Source organism: Mobula hypostoma, chromosome 6 (genome assembly GCF_963921235.1).
Source record: "Mobula hypostoma chromosome 6, sMobHyp1.1, whole genome shotgun sequence".
Lineage (NCBI taxonomy): Eukaryota > Metazoa > Chordata > Chondrichthyes > Myliobatiformes > Myliobatidae > Mobula > Mobula hypostoma.
Genome location: NC_086102.1, coordinates 127,427,122 through 127,445,340, shown reverse-complemented (window position 1 = coordinate 127,445,340; position 18,219 = coordinate 127,427,122). Strand labels below are relative to the sequence as shown.

Genomic DNA, 18,219 nt, shown 5'->3' with positions numbered 1-18,219 from the left:
CCAATTTTAAAAATAAAATTAACACTCATGAAATGTATTAAATTGACTTATTATTTTAAACCAATAAATTCTTAAGGACATAGATTTTGTTTAAAACAATATTTTACTTATGCAGTTATTTTCTGCCATGTTATGTTTCGATACTTCAAATGCGTAATTTCAACTCATGAACTAAATTTCCTTTAAACATACACAATATTAGGAGTCACATCAGAAGCACTGAGAAGCTCTTAGACATCAGCTATAGGTAGAAGATGATAATGTTTTATCCTGCTACTTGCTTTATTCATCTTTCCTTTGGACAGGTGAATAATATTTTTATAAATTCAATTGATAAGTATTTCTATATTCATTGGAATTTCATGTACAAATGATACAACGCAAGATGATCAAGGTTTAAAGACATTCTGTCAGAATTATACACCAACTAATGTTCAAGGGTCAATTGTACATAGAAATTTCATGAATCAATTTGAGGGTCAAAGTGCTGGACAGTCAACAGCTGCTCATATTTTAGGGTGAGCTGCAACGGCTTCCTGAAGTGCAGCGGGAATTGCTCACTCAAATGAGCCCTGTTTGCACCGTTAATAACATTAATTTTTAAGGGCTTGATGGCCAACTATTATTGGTAATTTTAGGGTCATCAAAACAATCAACTAGTAGAGCAGCTGCAACACAATGATTGACCCAGGTTCAACCCCATCTCTGGGCACTCTTTGTGGAGTTTGCATGTCCTGCGTGACCACATGAATTTCTTCTAGGTGCTCCAGATTCCTCCTACATCCCAAAGATGAACAGGTATGCTAGGTTAATTAGCCACCTGAAAATTGTTCCTTGTGCGTAGGTAACTGGTAGAATTAGTGGGGGTGGGGGCAAAGTTGGAAAGGGAATTTTAAGATAATGGAGAATGATTAAGGATGGATAAGTGTAATTGGATGGCTGATGTTCAGTGGAGACTATGACTTTAAAGAAGGGGCTTGTGACTTCACAACTGCAGTATTCAGAAGCTATGATTTGCTATTTTTGTCCCTCAAGAGGTACACCATTCATTCCTTCATAATTTGCAGCTTGGTAGAATCTGAACCTGTTTTCTGTAACATATTTAATCTAATTTAAATTTGGGAGTTTAAATTATATCCTACTGTACAGGTCTGTAGGCACAAAAAACAAGTAGTTCCAGGGAAACATCCAGTCCTTGGCTACTCAAGAAAGAAGAAGATATGATAAGTGGCTACTAGCATTGAGCTATGAAGAAGGCCATCATTACTTCTCCTGGGGATAAAGATGGCTAAGAGATCCAAAAACAGCAGTATTTTGATGGATAGTTTTTATGCAGCATGACAATAAATTGCTTTTAGCAAATAAGTTACCGTTTGTTCTTATTACAGTCTTCAAGTCTGAGTTTTTCCTTCCCAATGTCATCAGCAATGGTGCTGAAGTCTTTATTGTTGTCAATTAACAGATTCTGTGTGAATAAAATGTTTACAATTATCCACTGAAGTATAAACAGGTGAGTTTCTGCAAGAGAGTTTGATCATTTCATCATTCAGCATATGCACAGAATATACTTTAAAGCTCTGCAGAACTGTTTTTCATTCTTAGTTACAAAAAGCAACCGAGAATAAAAACTGAGGGAAGAAATTTCAATAACAGACCATTAAACTTAAAGAGCACATTGGAAAGGCCTGGTTTCTGTACTTTGTGTCATAAAAACAACTGTACAAAGTGCTAACAGATTTACAAAGATGATAACAGAAGTTATCAGGAAAGACTGAACAGCCTGGATTTCTTTTCTGGTGTGGAACAACACAGTCATAAGCCTATAACTGTGCTACAAACTGGCAAGTCAGGTAGTAGTTTAAAATCATGAAACTGAGCTCAATTAATATCAAGTTTACCTTAACTCCAATAATGTCTCCGTCTTTCAGATAATATGGTGCCCCCTGCACACTCTGTAGTTTCTTTTTCTTCTTCTTCTTTGAAACTTGTTGGCTCTAAAAAAGAAAGGTGAGACATGATGCTTACACTAACAAGTTCAGCACGACTGCAAAATCATGATGGTCCCCACTGCCTTTGCCCATATATGATCTGCAATCAATACCTTAAAATGGATTAGTTGTCATGATCATGTTACTGGTGGAGCAACATTATGGTATGCAAATTGGCTGCCAAAGTTCCCACAATACAACTAACTCTACTTTGAGGGTTTTAGGGTTTTAAAGTTATAAGACATCCTCAGTTCGGGGGAGGTATTAAAGAAAAGAAAAACTAGTTTTATTTAAAACCAGTTTTAAAATAAATACTTAATCTGTGAAAAGAGAATTTGCATGATCTGAAAATTCAGAATTTTATCACTAAGTATCTAAACATTGAGGAAGTACAATTCAACTCTCAGCATCTTCATTTCAATCTCATTATTAAGGTCCAACATAAACTGTAGGAAGAATTTCCAAAAAATGTTGCTGTTTTGCATGGTAAAAGTCACATGACTTCTTATTAATTGTGGTAATTTACAAACATTTGTCTACATTTGTTTTTGGGCTGGGGTTACTTAAATTACATATGGAGGTGGAGATGTCTTCCTTCCAACCACAAGAGAAAATTCCAGCATGCTATCAACTTCCCCACATTGGTGGGGAGGTTGACAGTTTGAAGTATTTGCAGGCTGTCCCTCCTGCCACCAGCTTTCCTATTCTATGACAGTTCTCTGCTGGGTATATCCAGATAGGATAAAATACCTAGGGACCTGCAATATCTGTAAAACTTCAATTTATGTAGGACCACAGTTGTCAGAATATTCTCTGCCACTCTGAAACCAGAGTGTTTCAGAGTCAGAGTTTCAGAGACTTTATAAGTTTGAAAGGCAACAAAGGAAAAAGGCTTAACTGTAACAGTAACTCAGTTACTGGTGAATACAGCAGCAAATGTAATAAGCATCACTGGAATAGACCACAGAACATAGAATAGTACAGCACAGTACAGGCCCTTCGGCCCACAATGTTGTGCTGACCCTTAAACCCTGACTCCTATATAACCCCCCACCTTAAGTTCCTCCATATATCTGTCTAGTAGTCTCTTAAACTTCACTAGTGTATCTGCCTCCACCACTGACTCAGGCAGTGCATTCCACATACTAACCACTGTCTGAGTAAAAAACCTTCCTCCAATATCTCCCTTGAACTTCCCACCTCTTACCTTAAAGCCATGTCCTCTTGTATTGAGCAGTGGTGCCCTGGGGAAGAGGCGCTGGCTGTGCACTCTACCCATTCCTCTTAATATCTTGTACACCTCTATCATGTCTCCTCTCATCCTCCTTCTCTCCAGAGAGTAAGCCCTAGCTCCCTTAATCTCTGATCATAATGCATACTCTCTAAACCAGGCAGCATCCTGGTAAATCTCCTCTGTACCCTTTCCAATGCTTCCACATCCTTCCTATAGTGAGGCGACCCGAACTGGACACAGTACTCCAAGTGTGGCCTAACCAGAGTTTTATAGAGCTGCATCATTACCTCGGGACTCTTACACTCGATCCCTTGACTTATGAAAGCTAACACCCCATAAGCTTTCTTAACTACTCTATCTACCTGTGAGGCAACTTTCAGGGATCTGTGGACATGTACCCCCAGATCCCTCTGCTCCTCCACACTACCAAGTATCCTGCCATTTACTTTGTACTCTGCCTTGGAGTTTGTCCTTCCAAAGTGTACCACCTCACACTTCTCCGGGTTGAACTCCATCTGCCACTTCTCAGCCCAGTTCTACATCCTATCAATGTCTCTCCGCAATCTTCGACAATCCTCTACACTATCCACAACAACACCAACCCTTGTGTCGTCTGCAAACTTGCCAACCAATCCTTCTATCCCCACATCCAGGTCATTAATAAAAATCACGAAAAGTAGAGGTCCCAGAACCGATCCTTGTGGGACACCACTAGTCACAACCCTCCAATCCGAATATACTCCCTCCACCACGACCCTCTGCTTTCTGTAGGCAAGCCAATTCTGAATCCACCTGGCCAAACTTCCCTGGATCCCATGCTTTCTGACTTTCTGAATAAGTATACCGTGTGGAACCTTGTCAAATGCCTTACTAAAATCCATGTAGATCACATCCACTGCACTACACTCATCTATATGCCTGGTCACCTCCTCAAAGAACTCCATCAGGCTTGTTAGACACAATCTGCCCTTCACAAAGCCATGCTGACTGTCCCTGATCAGACCATGATTCTCTAAATGCCCAGAGATCCTATCTCTAAGAATCTTTTCCAACAGCTTTCTCACCACAGACGTAAGGCTCACTGGTCTATAATTACCCGGACTATCCCTACTACCTTTTTTGAACAAGGGGACAACACTCGCCTCCCTCCAATCCTCCGGTACCATTCCCGTAGTCAACGAGGACATAACAATCCTAGCCAGAGGCTCAGCAATCTTTTCCCTCGCCTCGTGGAGCAGCCCGGGGAACATTCCGTCAGGCCCCGGGGACTTATCCGTCCTAATGCATTTTAACAACCCCAACACCTCCTCTCCCTTAATATCAACATGCTCCGGAACATCAACCTCACTCATATTGTCGTCACCGTCATCAAGTTCTCTCTCATTGGTGAATACCAAAGAGAAAGTATTCATTGAGGACCTCGCTCACTTCCACAGTCTCCAGGCACATCTTCCCATCCTTATCTCTAATCGGTCTCAATTAGAACACTTCACTCTGTTTCACAATACCATTCAAGAATCCACTATAATTTTACTATTTAAAAAAACAAATTAATATAAATGCTGGAAATCTAAATGCTTGGTCAAAAGTGGCCCTCCTCCCCCTCATACTCCGTTTTTTATACACACACACTTTTTCTCTCTCCTTTTTCTCCCTCTGTCCCTTGCCCATCCTCTGGGCTTCACCCCTTCCCCTTTCTTTCTCCCTAGGCCTCCTGTCTCATGATCCTCTCATAACCCTTTTGCCAATCACCTGTCCAGCTCTTGGCTCCATCCCTCCCCCTCCTGTCTTCTCCAATCATTTTGGATTTCCCCCTCCCCCTTCAAATCTCTTACTAGCTCTTCTTTCAGTTAGTCCTGACGAAGGGTCTCAGCCTGAAATGTTGACTGTACCTCTTCCTAAAGATGCTGCCTGGCCTGCTGCGTTCACCAGCAACTTTTGTGTGTGTTGCTTAAACAATTACAGAGTCTGAATTACAGGAAAGGGAAAGAATGAACAAAAGGGAATTATAAAAAGGCAAGAGGATTTGAATTAGAAAAGTATTAACAATGTAAAAGAAAGTCCTGCATACATTTCTTGCAACATTTAAATATGAGGCCCTTTAGGGAACAGCGACCATAACACACAAAATTCTTCATTAGCACTGTATAAGTGAAGTCGTTCAATTAGCAAAAAGAATCCTAAACCTAAACAAAGCAAAGTATTGAAGTACAATTGTCTATGACAGATAGAGGAGTTCCACTGCAGAACAAGATGATGAATAGTAAATTGCTAACTGTAAGAAGTGACCACTATTAAACATACATTGCTGATACTAGAGTACACAAAGTGACCCAAACATGACAATTAAGGATGGTATTAGATCCAAAGATATGTCTTGAAGTTGTCAGAAAAAAATGTTTCAGTAATTTTGAGGACTGGGAGCAGTTCAGCAAATTGGTCCATGAGATTGATTGAGGGCAAAACTACAGCCTCAATGTAAACTTGCAAGAAACACTAAAGATTACTCCAAAAGTATCCAGAGGTTGTAAAAAGAACAAGCTGAAGACTTCTGTAGATCTCTTATAATCAGAAACAGGAGAATATATCATTGGGAACTAAGGAATTGAAGTATAATCAAATATTTTAGTTTTGACTTTACAGAGACAACACAAATAGTCAGAAATGAAGAGAATCAAGACTCTAATGAGAAAGAGAATTCAATGAAATTTGTTAAAAGTAAAATGCCAGTAAATTTAGTGGAATGAAAATCAATAAATCCCAAGGGCATTCCAAAGTTAAAATAAAAGAAGTAGCATAGAAATTGTGGATGGATAAATTGCATACCGTAAAGGGGTGAGAGGGTAATCAGAATGGGGAATGGAAAAAGAGGGTGATAAATCTGGTTGCACAATTTAACAAAAAGAGAAAAAAGGGCACCAAAGATCAGCAGAAGGGAGAATGTCTGAGCCTATTATAAAGGTTATGATTGTATGACACCTAGTATGCCAACAGGTTTAAGCAAAGTCAATATGGATTAAGACAAGCAAGTCATGTTTTGACAAACTTAATGGAGATGTTTTTTTTTTACTGAGGATGTAAGTGGTAGAAAAGAAAAGGGATAAATTGTGAATTTGGTGAAAATCCCAATTAAGAGGTTAATATGAAAATTAAAGCACATGGGATTGAGGGCAAAAAAAAACTGGCAAGCATTGAAAATTGGAGCTGTCCAACAGGAAATAGAATAGGAATAAATGGAACTCCCTTGCAAGTGGTGAGCCGAGAGGTATCAGAGCTTGTGACCTAATGTGGAGGAGGAAAAGAGACTTCACAATAATTTACACAAATTAAGTGGATGAGAAAATACATGACAGATGTAGTACAAGTTGAAATTGCACTGCCTGTGTCAACAAAGTTGTCTACTTTGGTTTTTGTAATGAGGGCACTGTGATTTTGCAACAGGATATAAATTTATTGAGTGACTTAAGTAAAACCTGCCAGTCAATTTAATGTGGGCAAATGCAAGCTCATAATGCGAATTATCATCTAAATAGCAAGAAATTGCAAAAGAGTGAAGTACAAATGGATGCAAGAGATTCTGCTGACGCTGGAAATCCACGTAGCACTCTCCAGATCTTCAACAGACAAATTGCTTCCTGTTTAAGCCAAAATCTTCAAATTTTGACTTGTCAGTTCAAACAACCTGTTGCCTTTGTTCAGCACTCCAGTTCTTGTGTTTCTCTGCGTAGGTCAGTCTCTTGCCTTCGATTCCACTTCAGAAGAATGGCATTTTGGCAGCAACTCTTCCGTGAAGACCACTTCTAACAAGGCTTCTCCAGACTGTGGATTCCAATGGTTTTTGTGAGTTCAGAGCTGATAGCAGTGCTGAACTTCTTCCAATTTAGAGGGACTAATGTAATTCTCGTCTGCAATGAAATTTCTGCTTGGGAGAGACCTTGCTAATGTAGGGTCACCACCTTGTGTATTGCTGCTATCTTCACTCTTGCTATGGTGTAAGAATTGATGGCTTGAAGGTTAAACTGTCACATCTGCCACACCTTCACCTTATAGCTTGATTGCCCTTCACCCAGTTTGACTCCTTCCACACCCATTTCTGTTTCAGTTAATCAGTTTAGTTCATTCAGTTCATTACGTCATTGATCATTCACGTTCTGTAACATTTCTCTGTTAACACAGCATTTTGGAAAATGAATGTTCCGAAATCTAAAATTTGCTCTTTTCCACTGACACACTAACACAGAAGACAACAAATGAACATACAAAACCAAATTTATATAAAAACCTAGGGTGCCTAAGACTTTTGAACAGTACTGTATTTATTTATTTAGAGATACAGTGTGGAATTGCCAAACAGTATAAGAGGACCTTCCAGCCCAACGCACCATGCCACCCAGCAACCCACCTATTTAACCCTAATCTAATCACAGCCACAACTTACAATGTCCAATCAACCTACTAACCAATACATCACTGGACTTAGAGAGGAAATTGAAACACCTGGAGGAAATCCACGTGCTCACAGGAAGACGTACAAACTTTCCTAGAGTTTGCCGAAATTGAGCTCCAAACTCTGATGCCCCGAGCTGTAGTAGTGTTGCACTAACTGCTACACTACCGTGGCACCCCAGATGGACCATAACCAACTTTATTTTATTACAATGTATGTACATTCCACTCTAGATGAAAGTGAATAATATTTTCTTCTGCTAAGCCAAAGTAGAAGTGTTGCTTCTTACCCAGGTAGTTATTGGCATCCATTCAAACTGATCTGTTAACTGTTTGGCAATTTCAATATGTTCTGGTGCTAGCGAGTAGTGCTGAGAAATTCTCTGTCTAAGAGCCCGAGTTGTGGATTCTTTGGACACGTCCCAGACAATCTCCTCTGCTGGATAATAGGTCCTTTCGCCAGGCACACCCATCCGCAACTGTAGCAACAACTCAGTGGACCTAAACAGAAAACGATTACAAATATACTTACAAATATACTTACAAATAGATACCATTCATACGGATAAATGTTCATGCAAGTACAAGATACAGAAACTTTAAAAAAATGTTGGGAAATAACCACTACTAGCAGGTTGGCATTTTCCTGCTATTCCTTGGGGCTCTAGAGGTGGTGATTGTTGAGTCTTGTTATTCTGCAGATCATGAGATGAAATTCCAGGATTTTGACCCAAGGATGCAGGTGATATGCAACATATAAATACAGGAGTGGAATTATGCCATTTGGCCCATTGAGTCTGCTACACCACTTCATCATGGCTGATCCAACTTTTCTCTCAGTCTCAGTCTCCTGCCTTCTCCTTGTATCTGTTCATGCCCTGACCAATCAAAAATCTATCAACCTCTGCCTTAAATATACATGAAGACTTGGCTGTCGCAGCTGCCTGTGGCAAAGAATTCCACAGATTCACCGCTCTCTGGCTAAATAAATTTCTTCTCATCTCCATTCTAAAAGGATGCCCCTCTATTCTGAGGCTGTGTCCTCTGGTCTTAGACACTCCCACCATAGGAAACATCCTCTTCACATCCACTCTATCAATCCCTTTTACTATTCAATAGGTTTTAATGAGATCACTCCTCATTCTTCCAAATTCTAAAGAATACAGACCCAAAGCCATCAAAATACTCTTCATGCGACAAGCCATTCATCCTGGAATCATTTTCGTGAACTTCCTTTGAACCCTCTCCAGTTTCAGCACATCTTTTCTAACTTAAGGGACCCAAATCTCTTCACAATAGGAGGCCTCACCAGTGCTTTATAAAGTCCCAACATTACATTCTTGCTTTTATACTTAATTCCTCTTGATATTAATACTAACATTGTACGAGGGATGATTGATAAGTTTGTGGCCCAAGGTAGAAGGAATCGATTTTAGAAAACCTAACACATTTATTTTTCAACATAGTCCCCTCCTACACGTACACACTTAGTCCAGCAGTCGTGGAGAATATGGATCCCTTCTTTGTAGAAGTGGTCCACAGTAGGGGTGATTGATAAGTTTGTGGCCTAAGGTAGAAAGAGATGAGTTATTAACTTCAAACTTGCTGCATAATCACTCAGAGTTGAACTGCACAGGCATGTAACGAGAGCTGTATAACTCATCTTCTATGTTGAAAAATTTTCTAAAATTGACTCCTTTTAACTTAGGCCACGAACTTATCAATCACCCCTTGTATTTGCCTTCCTTACCACAGACTCAACCTGCAAATTAACTTTTAGGGAATCCAGGTCCCTTTCTGCCTTGTTTTTGTATTTTCTCTCCATTTAGAAAATAGTCAACCTTTTCAGTTCTTCGACCAAAGTGCATGAGCATGCACTTCCCAGCACTGTATTCCATCTGCCATTTCTTTTCCCCTTCTCCTAGTCTGTGCTTCTGCAGCCTCTCTTGCTTCCTCAAAACTACCTGCCCCCCCACCTGTCTTCATATCGTCGGCAAACTTTGCAACAAAGCCATCAATTCCATCATCCAAATCATAACACATAATGTAAAAAGAATAGGTCCCAACACAAACCCCTGTGCAACACCACTTGAGACTAGTAGCCAATCCCTTTATTCCCACTCTTTGCCTCTGGCCAATCAGCCACTGCTTTATCCATGCTAGAATCTTTCCTGCAACACCATGGGCTCGTAGCTTGTTAAGCAGCCTCATGTATAGTACCTTATCAAAGGCCTTCTGAAAATCCAAGTACATAACAGCAACTGATTCTCCTTTGTCTATCCTGTTTGTTATTTCTTCAAAGAATTCCAACAGATTTGTCAGGCAAATTGATGAAACCATGCTGACAATGGCCTATTTTATCATGTGCCTCCAAGTACCAAGACCTCAGCCTTGATAATCGACTCCAACATCTTTGCAATCACTGAGATCAGACTAACTGGCCTATAGTTTACATTCTTCTGTCTGTCTCCCTTCTTGAAGAGTGAAGTGACATTTGCAATTTTCCAGTCTTCTGGAACTATTCCATAATCTAGTGATTCTTGAAAGATCATTACTAATGCCTCTACAATCTCTTTAGCCACCTCTTTCAGAACCCTAGGGTGTTTGCCATCTGGTCCAGGTGACTTAGTTACCTTCAGACCTTTCAGTTTCCCAAGAACCTTCTCCCCAGTTATGGTAACTTCACACACTTCATGATCCCTGACACCTGGAACTTCCACCTTACTGCTAGTGTCTTCCACAGTGAAGATGGAAGCAAGATACTTATTCAGTTTGTCCATTATTTTGTTGTCCCTATTACTACCTCTCCAGCATTGTTTTCCAGTGGTCCAATATCGACGCTCGCCTCTCTTTTACATGATGTATCTGAAAAAACTTTTGGTATGCTCTTCAATATTATTTGCAATTTTACTTTTGTATTCCATCTTTACCTTCTCAATGATTTCGTTAGTTCTTTTCTGTTGGTTTTTAAAAGCCTCCCAATCCTCTAACATCCCACTAATCTTTGCTCTATTATACAACCTATCTTTGGCTTTTAAAAACTTTTACTTCTCTTTGTTAGCTACAGTTGGGTCATCTTTCCTTAGGAATACTTTTTCCTTTTTGGATGTATATATCCTGTTCCACCCAATCCAGAATAGCCGATCCTGTAGTAGGCTCAACCATGAGCTGCTCTAAAAAGCCATCTCGTAGGCATCCCCTCCTGGAATCCAGGACCAGTCCGATTTACCCAATCTACCTGCACATTGAAGTCCCACATGACTACTGTAACATTGCCCTTTTGGCATGCACTTTCTCTCTCCCATTGTAATTTGTAAGCCACATCCTTACTACTGTTTGGGGGGTCTGTATGCAGTTCCCATCAGGGTCTTTTTACCCTTGCAGTTCCTTGGCTCTATCGACAATGATTCAATACCTTCTGACTCTATTTCACTTCTCTCTAATGATTTGATTTCATTTTTTTTAACCAACAGAGCAATGCTGCCTCCTCTGCCTTTCTGCTTGTACTTTCGATACAACGTGTACCCTTGGACATTAAGTTCCCACCTATAATTTTCGTTCAACCATGATTCAGTGATGCCTACATCTTCATACCTGCTAATCTGCAAATGTGCTGCAAGTTCACCTACCGTATTCCACATAATGCACACATTCAAATACAACATTTTGGTCCTGTATTCAGCCTTGTCAATTTTGTCCACCTTTTACATTGCAACTCAACCTGTTGACTGCAATTTTGTCCTATCAACAGCCTCTCTTCACTACACATGGCTTCTGTTTGTAAACCAGCTACTTCAACTTCAGCACAATTATCTGCCTTTCCTATGACACTTCTTGTATTGAAGTATATGCAGTTCAGGACACTATGCTCAGTCCTTTGATTCCTAACCTTGTCTGAGGTCTTACCAACATCTGCCTGCACAACTTCTCCACTAACTGTTCTGGCACTCTGGTTTCCATCCCCTTGCAACTCTAGTTTTAAGCCTACCATGCAGCATAAACAAACCTTCCTGCTAGGATATTAGTCCCCCTCCAGTTCAGGTGCAAACCGTCCCTTCTACACAGGCCCTACCTTTCCTGGAAGAGAGCCCAATGATCCAAAAATTTTATGCTCTCCCTCCCACACCAGTTCCTTAGCCACATATTAAACTGTATAATCTTCCTAGTTCTGGCCTCACTAGCATGTGGCAGGGGTAGAAATCCTGGAGGTCCTGCCCTATAACTTAGCACCTAACTCCCTGAACTCCTTATGCAGTACCTGACCACTCGTCCTACCCATGCCATTGCTACCTATGTGGACCACGACTTCTGGCAGTTTACCCTCCCACTTAAGAATGCTGAGGACTCGATCTGAGATATCCCAAGCCCTGGTACCCAGGAGGCAACATACCATCCAGGAATCTCACTTTCACCCACAGAACCTCCTGTCCATTCCCATAATTAACGAATCCCCTATCACCACAAAGTGCCTCTTCTTCCCCCTCCTGAATAATCCAGATTTAATCCAGTTCTAGCTCAACTCCTTAACAAGGATGCCAAATCAAATGTGCCTCACTGGTTACCATAAAGTGTTCTAAAAGAGGAATTTGACTCACGTTGCCAGGTACAAATGTGGTTTTCTGGGAAGAAAATATTGACAAAAACATACAGAAGACAAAATGTAAAAGATACCATTTCCCAGGAGTACAGCTAAGAATTATGGTCTTCCCCTTATCCAAGCTAGTACTCATACACCTCTATATTTTTCAGAACTGGCTAAAATATACATATACATATGTTTGACAATAATAATCCAATTACAAATAATTACATCCTCTGGCTGTCCAAACTATAACCCATGCCACACAAACAACAATGCCCATAAGAGAACAAACCCAGGCAATTAAATATCTAAATAAGACTCATCACTTGCATTAGATAGGTTCTTTACATGGACCAATTTGGAAATGACACATTTTAATGGTGCAGGTGCATCACTGCTGGTTAAATTCTAAAACATTATAATGCTATTATTTATTACATTTTGTCCATTACCAACGCCACTTCATGAAATGCACCTAAGCCTCAAACAACCGATAAAAATCTTTTAACTCCATTCTGATAAACCAGCAAAAGGAAAAATGCAGGAGTTCACCTTCTGTCCTGCACACAGAAATATATTATGTAGAGTGCAAATGTTTGTTATGTAGACATAATACTAATAACTCTATAGAGGGTTAATATGGCTCTGACATGGTACTCCAACTACACCAGCAGCAAAAATAACTATTTCAATAAGTCTGGAGCAACAAACCACATCTGTACTTACGCCAGCTGCTCTTCTGCTTGAAGCAGCTGAATTCCAATCTCTGCAGAACTCTCCAGCTTGAATTTGCTGTAAAAACAAAAGAATTTACACTTAAGATGAAAGCTTTGTATTCTTCTCAATTAAGACAAAGTAACAATGATTTGATTTATATACTGTATAAATATAGAGTTTGAGAATAGTGTTTTGCAGGTGAGGAATGAAACCAAAACACAACTGACATTAAGCAGCAATGTAAAGCAGTTTTGCTAGGATCCAAGGAATTGAAAAGGCCTTCAATGTTAAGAGCTGAGAAATCCTGGATGGGTCGATGGGTCTGACATACAAAGAACAGCACCTTCTGAACAGACAATGTAGACTTAAAGTTTGAAACAAAAAGTTTTCAAAAAAATGTCCTAGAACCATAAAGCACAGAAATAAGCCCTTTTATCAGCATTTGGTTTATCTATGCACTGACAATGCAGGTCTGAATATTTATTCAACATTGTGAATACCTGCTCCCACCATCCTCTGAAAAAAATATCTATGCCTTCTAGTTTTTGATACCAGTGTTATTTCCAAAGTAAGAAAAGAAGCTTTGCACCAGATCAATGTGGAGTGTAGAACTAGAGTGATGCACCACTGTAAACAAAGCAGTAAAGTCAGAGAACTGGCAGCTAGCCAGTTCAATTCCAGGGAAACTTCGGTTTTCAGAAAGAATCTATAAAAACTACGTTGAAATAAGACTGAAATCTTCTAAATAAGGCTGACCTTGGTCAATGTGCTAAATGGCAGAGAGGTATTAACACTTGGCAAAAACGAGTGTGATAGAACGGAGGACTTTCTGCTCACTAGACTAATGAGTATTTCTGGCATTTTCAGCTTTTATTTCACATTTTCAGCAAGTGCTATATTTAGTTTTCATTTTAAGCACCAGTCATTCTCTTATAATATTCATTTTACCACCAGACAGCTCTCCATCTTTTAAACTGGGGGGGGGGGCGGGGGGTGTGCCAGTGTAGTTCTGGTAAGTGACATACAATGTAAGCCAAGCGCTTGTGTGCTTTGAACAAGTTCAATGCAAGCACCAGTTGGCACACATCATGGCTGGTGCTTGCCAGAGGCGTTCCCAGCTGCTGTTTGCTCAAGGAATTAGAGAAACATGAGTGATGGAAATGAGCCATTTAGGCCAACTTGTCCACACCAACCAGTGTGGACGATTTCTGTATTAAACCCAGCATTTAACCCATAGCCCTCTATTCACAAGCCAGGATCAGAATTACCTGAGCTGCTGCTGCTGGTTCCGCAGGATCTTAACAGGACACTTATTTTCGAGCAGCCAGACCCTGAGGAACTTCACTGAAGGGACAGAAAGACCTTGAAGCAATGGCAAAGTCAAAACCTGCAAAAGGAAATCAGTACAGTTTAAAAAAAAATCTCATAACTGGGTGTCCTACAACTCATAGAATAACAAAGCGTACAAGATAAAGACAGCAACAGATTCTTCAGCCCATTGTGACCTTGATTCCAATTTTAACTCACCCTATCTGTCCACATATGGTCCACAACTCTCCATTCCCTGCCTACATATGACAAACAAGAGAAAATCTGCAGATGCTGGAAATCCAAGCAGCACACACAAAATGCGGGAGGAATTCAGCAGGCCAGACAGCATCTATGGAAAAGAATAAACGGTTGATGTTTCAGGATGAGACCCTTCATCAGAACAGAAGTGTCAACTGTTTACCCTTTTCCATAGATGATGCCTGGCCTGCTGAGCTCCTCCAGCATTTGTATGTGTTGTGTATGTACGAGCTGGTGTGCAGAATAACATATGCTATTCACATACTTTTACATATAATCTGCAATGAATGTTTAAAATAAACAATACTTAATCAAAAATATATTTACAATATAACTCAAATATTACTGAAATATTAAATGCCCAACACTCCTCTTTGCTTAGCTATAAACTCAAACCTCATACTTGAGGAAGGATATACTGGCTTTGGAGGCAGTGCAGAGGAGGTTCACCAGGTTGATTCCAGAGACGAAGGGGTTAACCTATAAGGAGAGATTGAGTTGTCTGGGACTATACCCTCTGGAATTCAGAAGAATGAGAGGGGATCTTATAGAAACATACAAAATTTTGAAAGGGATAGATAAGATAGTAGAAAAGTTGTTTCCACTGGTAGGTGAGACTAGAACTAGGGGACATTGCCTCAAGATTCAGGGGAGAAGATTTAGGACGGAGATGAGGAGAAACTGTTTTTCCCCAGAGAGTGGTGAATCTGTGGAATTCTCTGCCCAGGGAAGCAGTTGGAAGCTTCTTCACTAAATATATTTAAGATACAGTTCGATTTTTACATAGTAGGGGAATTAAGGGTTATGGGGAGAAGGCAGGTAGATGGAGCTGAGTTTATGGACAGATCAGCCATAATCTTATTGAATGGCGGGGGCAGGCTCAATGGGCCAGATGGCCTACTCCTGCTCCTATTTCTTATGTTCTTATGTAAACTCAATATAGAATGCATCTCAGCTATTGCACAGTATACCATATAATACAACTACTATATAGACATCCACAGCATAGCAAATTCTAAATTGTCCCATTCAGGCCTAAAGATTTAATTGCTGTGCAGGATTTCTTACTTTTGTGGGATAATGCCTTTCCTGACAATGGGGATCACTCTGCTTGGCAGGTGAGACTTGTGGCTGTGAAATGATTTTAGGTTCTTGGGCCTCCTTGTGGGGTAGGAGTTGACTCTGGGACTGCAGGAAATGATTCTGACAGCTCTGGACAACTACCTTCCGGACATGTTAACATTCCAGACAGTGCATTACAAGCTGCTTGATCAGGTGATCTATCCCAGGCCACTAGACAAGGCTTTGAGCCAATGCTTTCATTTTGGCCATGCTGTGATGACTGGGATGTAGCTCCTTCCATAGTTTAGATGTTACAACAACTCTCAAACTCCACATAAAGCAACCTCTATCAAGGGCAATTTCATCCCGGAACTGGTGAAAATGGGGGAAACTGGATTTTCTGCTGCACATTCCAGCCATTTTGGGTGGCCAAGCAGACTTGTGGCAGGGTGGAGATATGTCTCTCCGAAAGATGTTCCTTTCCTCCACTAGCCTGCAAGTCACCCTTTGGCAAAATGTAGCACCTGCGTAGGCCCCCAATTAGGGTCATGTGAAGCCATGGGAGCAAGTGGTGGATGATTGTGCGAGTAGCCGGTGTATATCACAAGTGCTGGTTATGTGAATAATGATGTCAGGCAGACAATCTCTAAGGAGTATTGATAATGGCTGGGGTCACCTGTCTTGTAAAGATACTGCCCAGAAGAAGGCAATGGTAAACCACTTCTGTTGAAAATCTGCCAAGAACAATCATCGCTCACATCTATGACACAGCTCATAATAATAATGATGATGTAGACTGAGACATTGTGCATTATTTTTTGGTTTCCCTTTGGATCATCCCTGCCCTGACAGTGGACTTTCAATTTGCATTAGGAAGAATACGCCAAGAGGAGAGTGCTTTTTTGTAAAATTTTTAAGTGTTTCCTTTCCCAAGGGTAAACAGGACAATGCATTAGCAATTCCATGACTAGATGTCCTCTTGAAGTCGATATTGTAGTTGTGTCCTCCAACGAACAGAGCTCATCGCTGCACTCATGCTGTTGTTGTTAGTGGAACAGCTTTCTGTGGATTGAAAATGGACACTAATGGTTGATGATCAGTAATGAGGGCAAACTCTCTCCCATCCTTGTACTGGTTGAAACATTTTATACCCCAAACCAAAAACAAGGCCTCTCTGTTGATCTGTGCATAATTTTTCTCTGCAGCCTTAAAGGAAGGCAAAGGCTACGGGGCATTCACATCCATCACTCATAACACATGACATGACTGCACCTATACCATAAGGTGAGGCATCACAAGCAAGCTTCAATGGATGATGTGGATTACAACGTGTGAGTACAGTCTCCAACATCACCATTTCCTTTGTCTTTTGGAAAGCTATCTCATACTGCTTTGTCCATTGCCATCTTTTCCTGATCAATAGTAATGAGTTCAAGGGGTAAAGCATAGTAGCCAGTTTTGGCAGGGATTTATTATAGTAATTGACAAATATTAAAAAGGGCCACAACTGTGACACGTCCATTGGCCTTGGGGAATCTACCACTGTTAGAATTTTCTCAGCACACTTGTGCAATACTTGTCCATCAATGGTGTGGCCACAGAAAGTGATGCTTGGTTGAAAAAATGCACACTTGTTGTGTCGTGCTCTGAGCCCATAATCTTCCAGTCCTTTTAGATCTGCCTTAAGATTTGAGATGTACCTTGTCATATTCATTGGTAACAACGATGTCATCCAGGTAATACAGAGTTACTGGGCAACCTTGCAACACCTAATTCATTGCCTTCTGCCAGAGTGCAGGTGTAGATACTACTCTAAGAATAAACCTATTACAGCAATAAAGCCCTTTGTGAGTGCTTATAGTGAGAAACACATTGAACTCTTTTTCCATCTCCATCTGTAGGTAGGCATCGACTAGGTCCACTATGCTGATGTGTTTCCCTACAGAAAGGTCTGCAAAGATATCCTTGATCCTGGGCAGCGTGTATTGATCTACTTTCAGTAGTAGATTGAAGGTGACCTTAAGATCATCACAGATCCTGATAGACCCATTCTTTTTGCCTATTGGGACCACTGGCATTGCCCATGGGCTCCACTCAACCTTGGAAAGAGTTTCATCAATTTCCATGCGATCCAGCTAACTGGCTTCTTTATCACAGATTGGATAAGGGACCAGACAGGCTTGTAAAACTTGGGTGTGGAATTTTCAATTAACACCATTTTACCTTTGACACGTTTGAGTTTTCCCAATGCCATCCTGGAACATTGCTGGACCATCGTCCAGAATGCATCTCAACTATATACACAGTATATTATGTAACTACTATATACAGGTATCTACAGCACAGTAAATTTTAAATCATCCCGTTCAAGCCTAAAGATTTAATTGCTGTGGAGGATTTCTTACTCTTGCGGGATAATGCCTTTCTTGAAAAGGGAGGTCAATCTGCTTGACAGGTGAGACTTGTGGCGGTGAAAATAATCTCAGGTTCTGGGGCCTCCTTCATGGTGGTTGAGACTGTAGACTGCAGGAAGTGGTTCTGAAAGCTCTGGACACCTTTCTTCTCCTTTTTTCTTCTTCTAGTTTGTGCATCTTGACCTTGGGAAGGTCCATTTAGTTCCC

At 40.5% G+C, this 18,219-nt stretch overlaps 1 protein-coding gene across 3 annotated transcripts in view; it reads right to left on the bottom strand.

Moving 5' to 3' along the window:
* Positions 1-18,219, bottom strand: part of usp40 (ubiquitin specific peptidase 40) — a 136,767-nt gene that overhangs the window by 3,832 nt on the left and 114,716 nt on the right. For 2 of the 3 annotated variants that reach the window (XM_063051643.1, XM_063051645.1), the window contains exons 27-31: positions 14,236-14,354; positions 12,977-13,042; positions 7,959-8,169; positions 1,899-1,994; positions 1,371-1,465 (exon numbers count right to left, since the gene is read on the bottom strand). In XM_063051643.1, coding sequence (XP_062907713.1) covers positions 1,371-1,465; positions 1,899-1,994; positions 7,959-8,169; positions 12,977-13,042; positions 14,236-14,354 — 587 coding nt within the window. Of the gene's footprint in view, positions 1-1,370; positions 1,466-1,898; positions 1,995-7,958; positions 8,170-12,976; positions 13,043-14,235; positions 16,661-18,219 lie in introns of those variants that run through there. The other variant, XM_063051646.1, reaches the window with a different exon arrangement.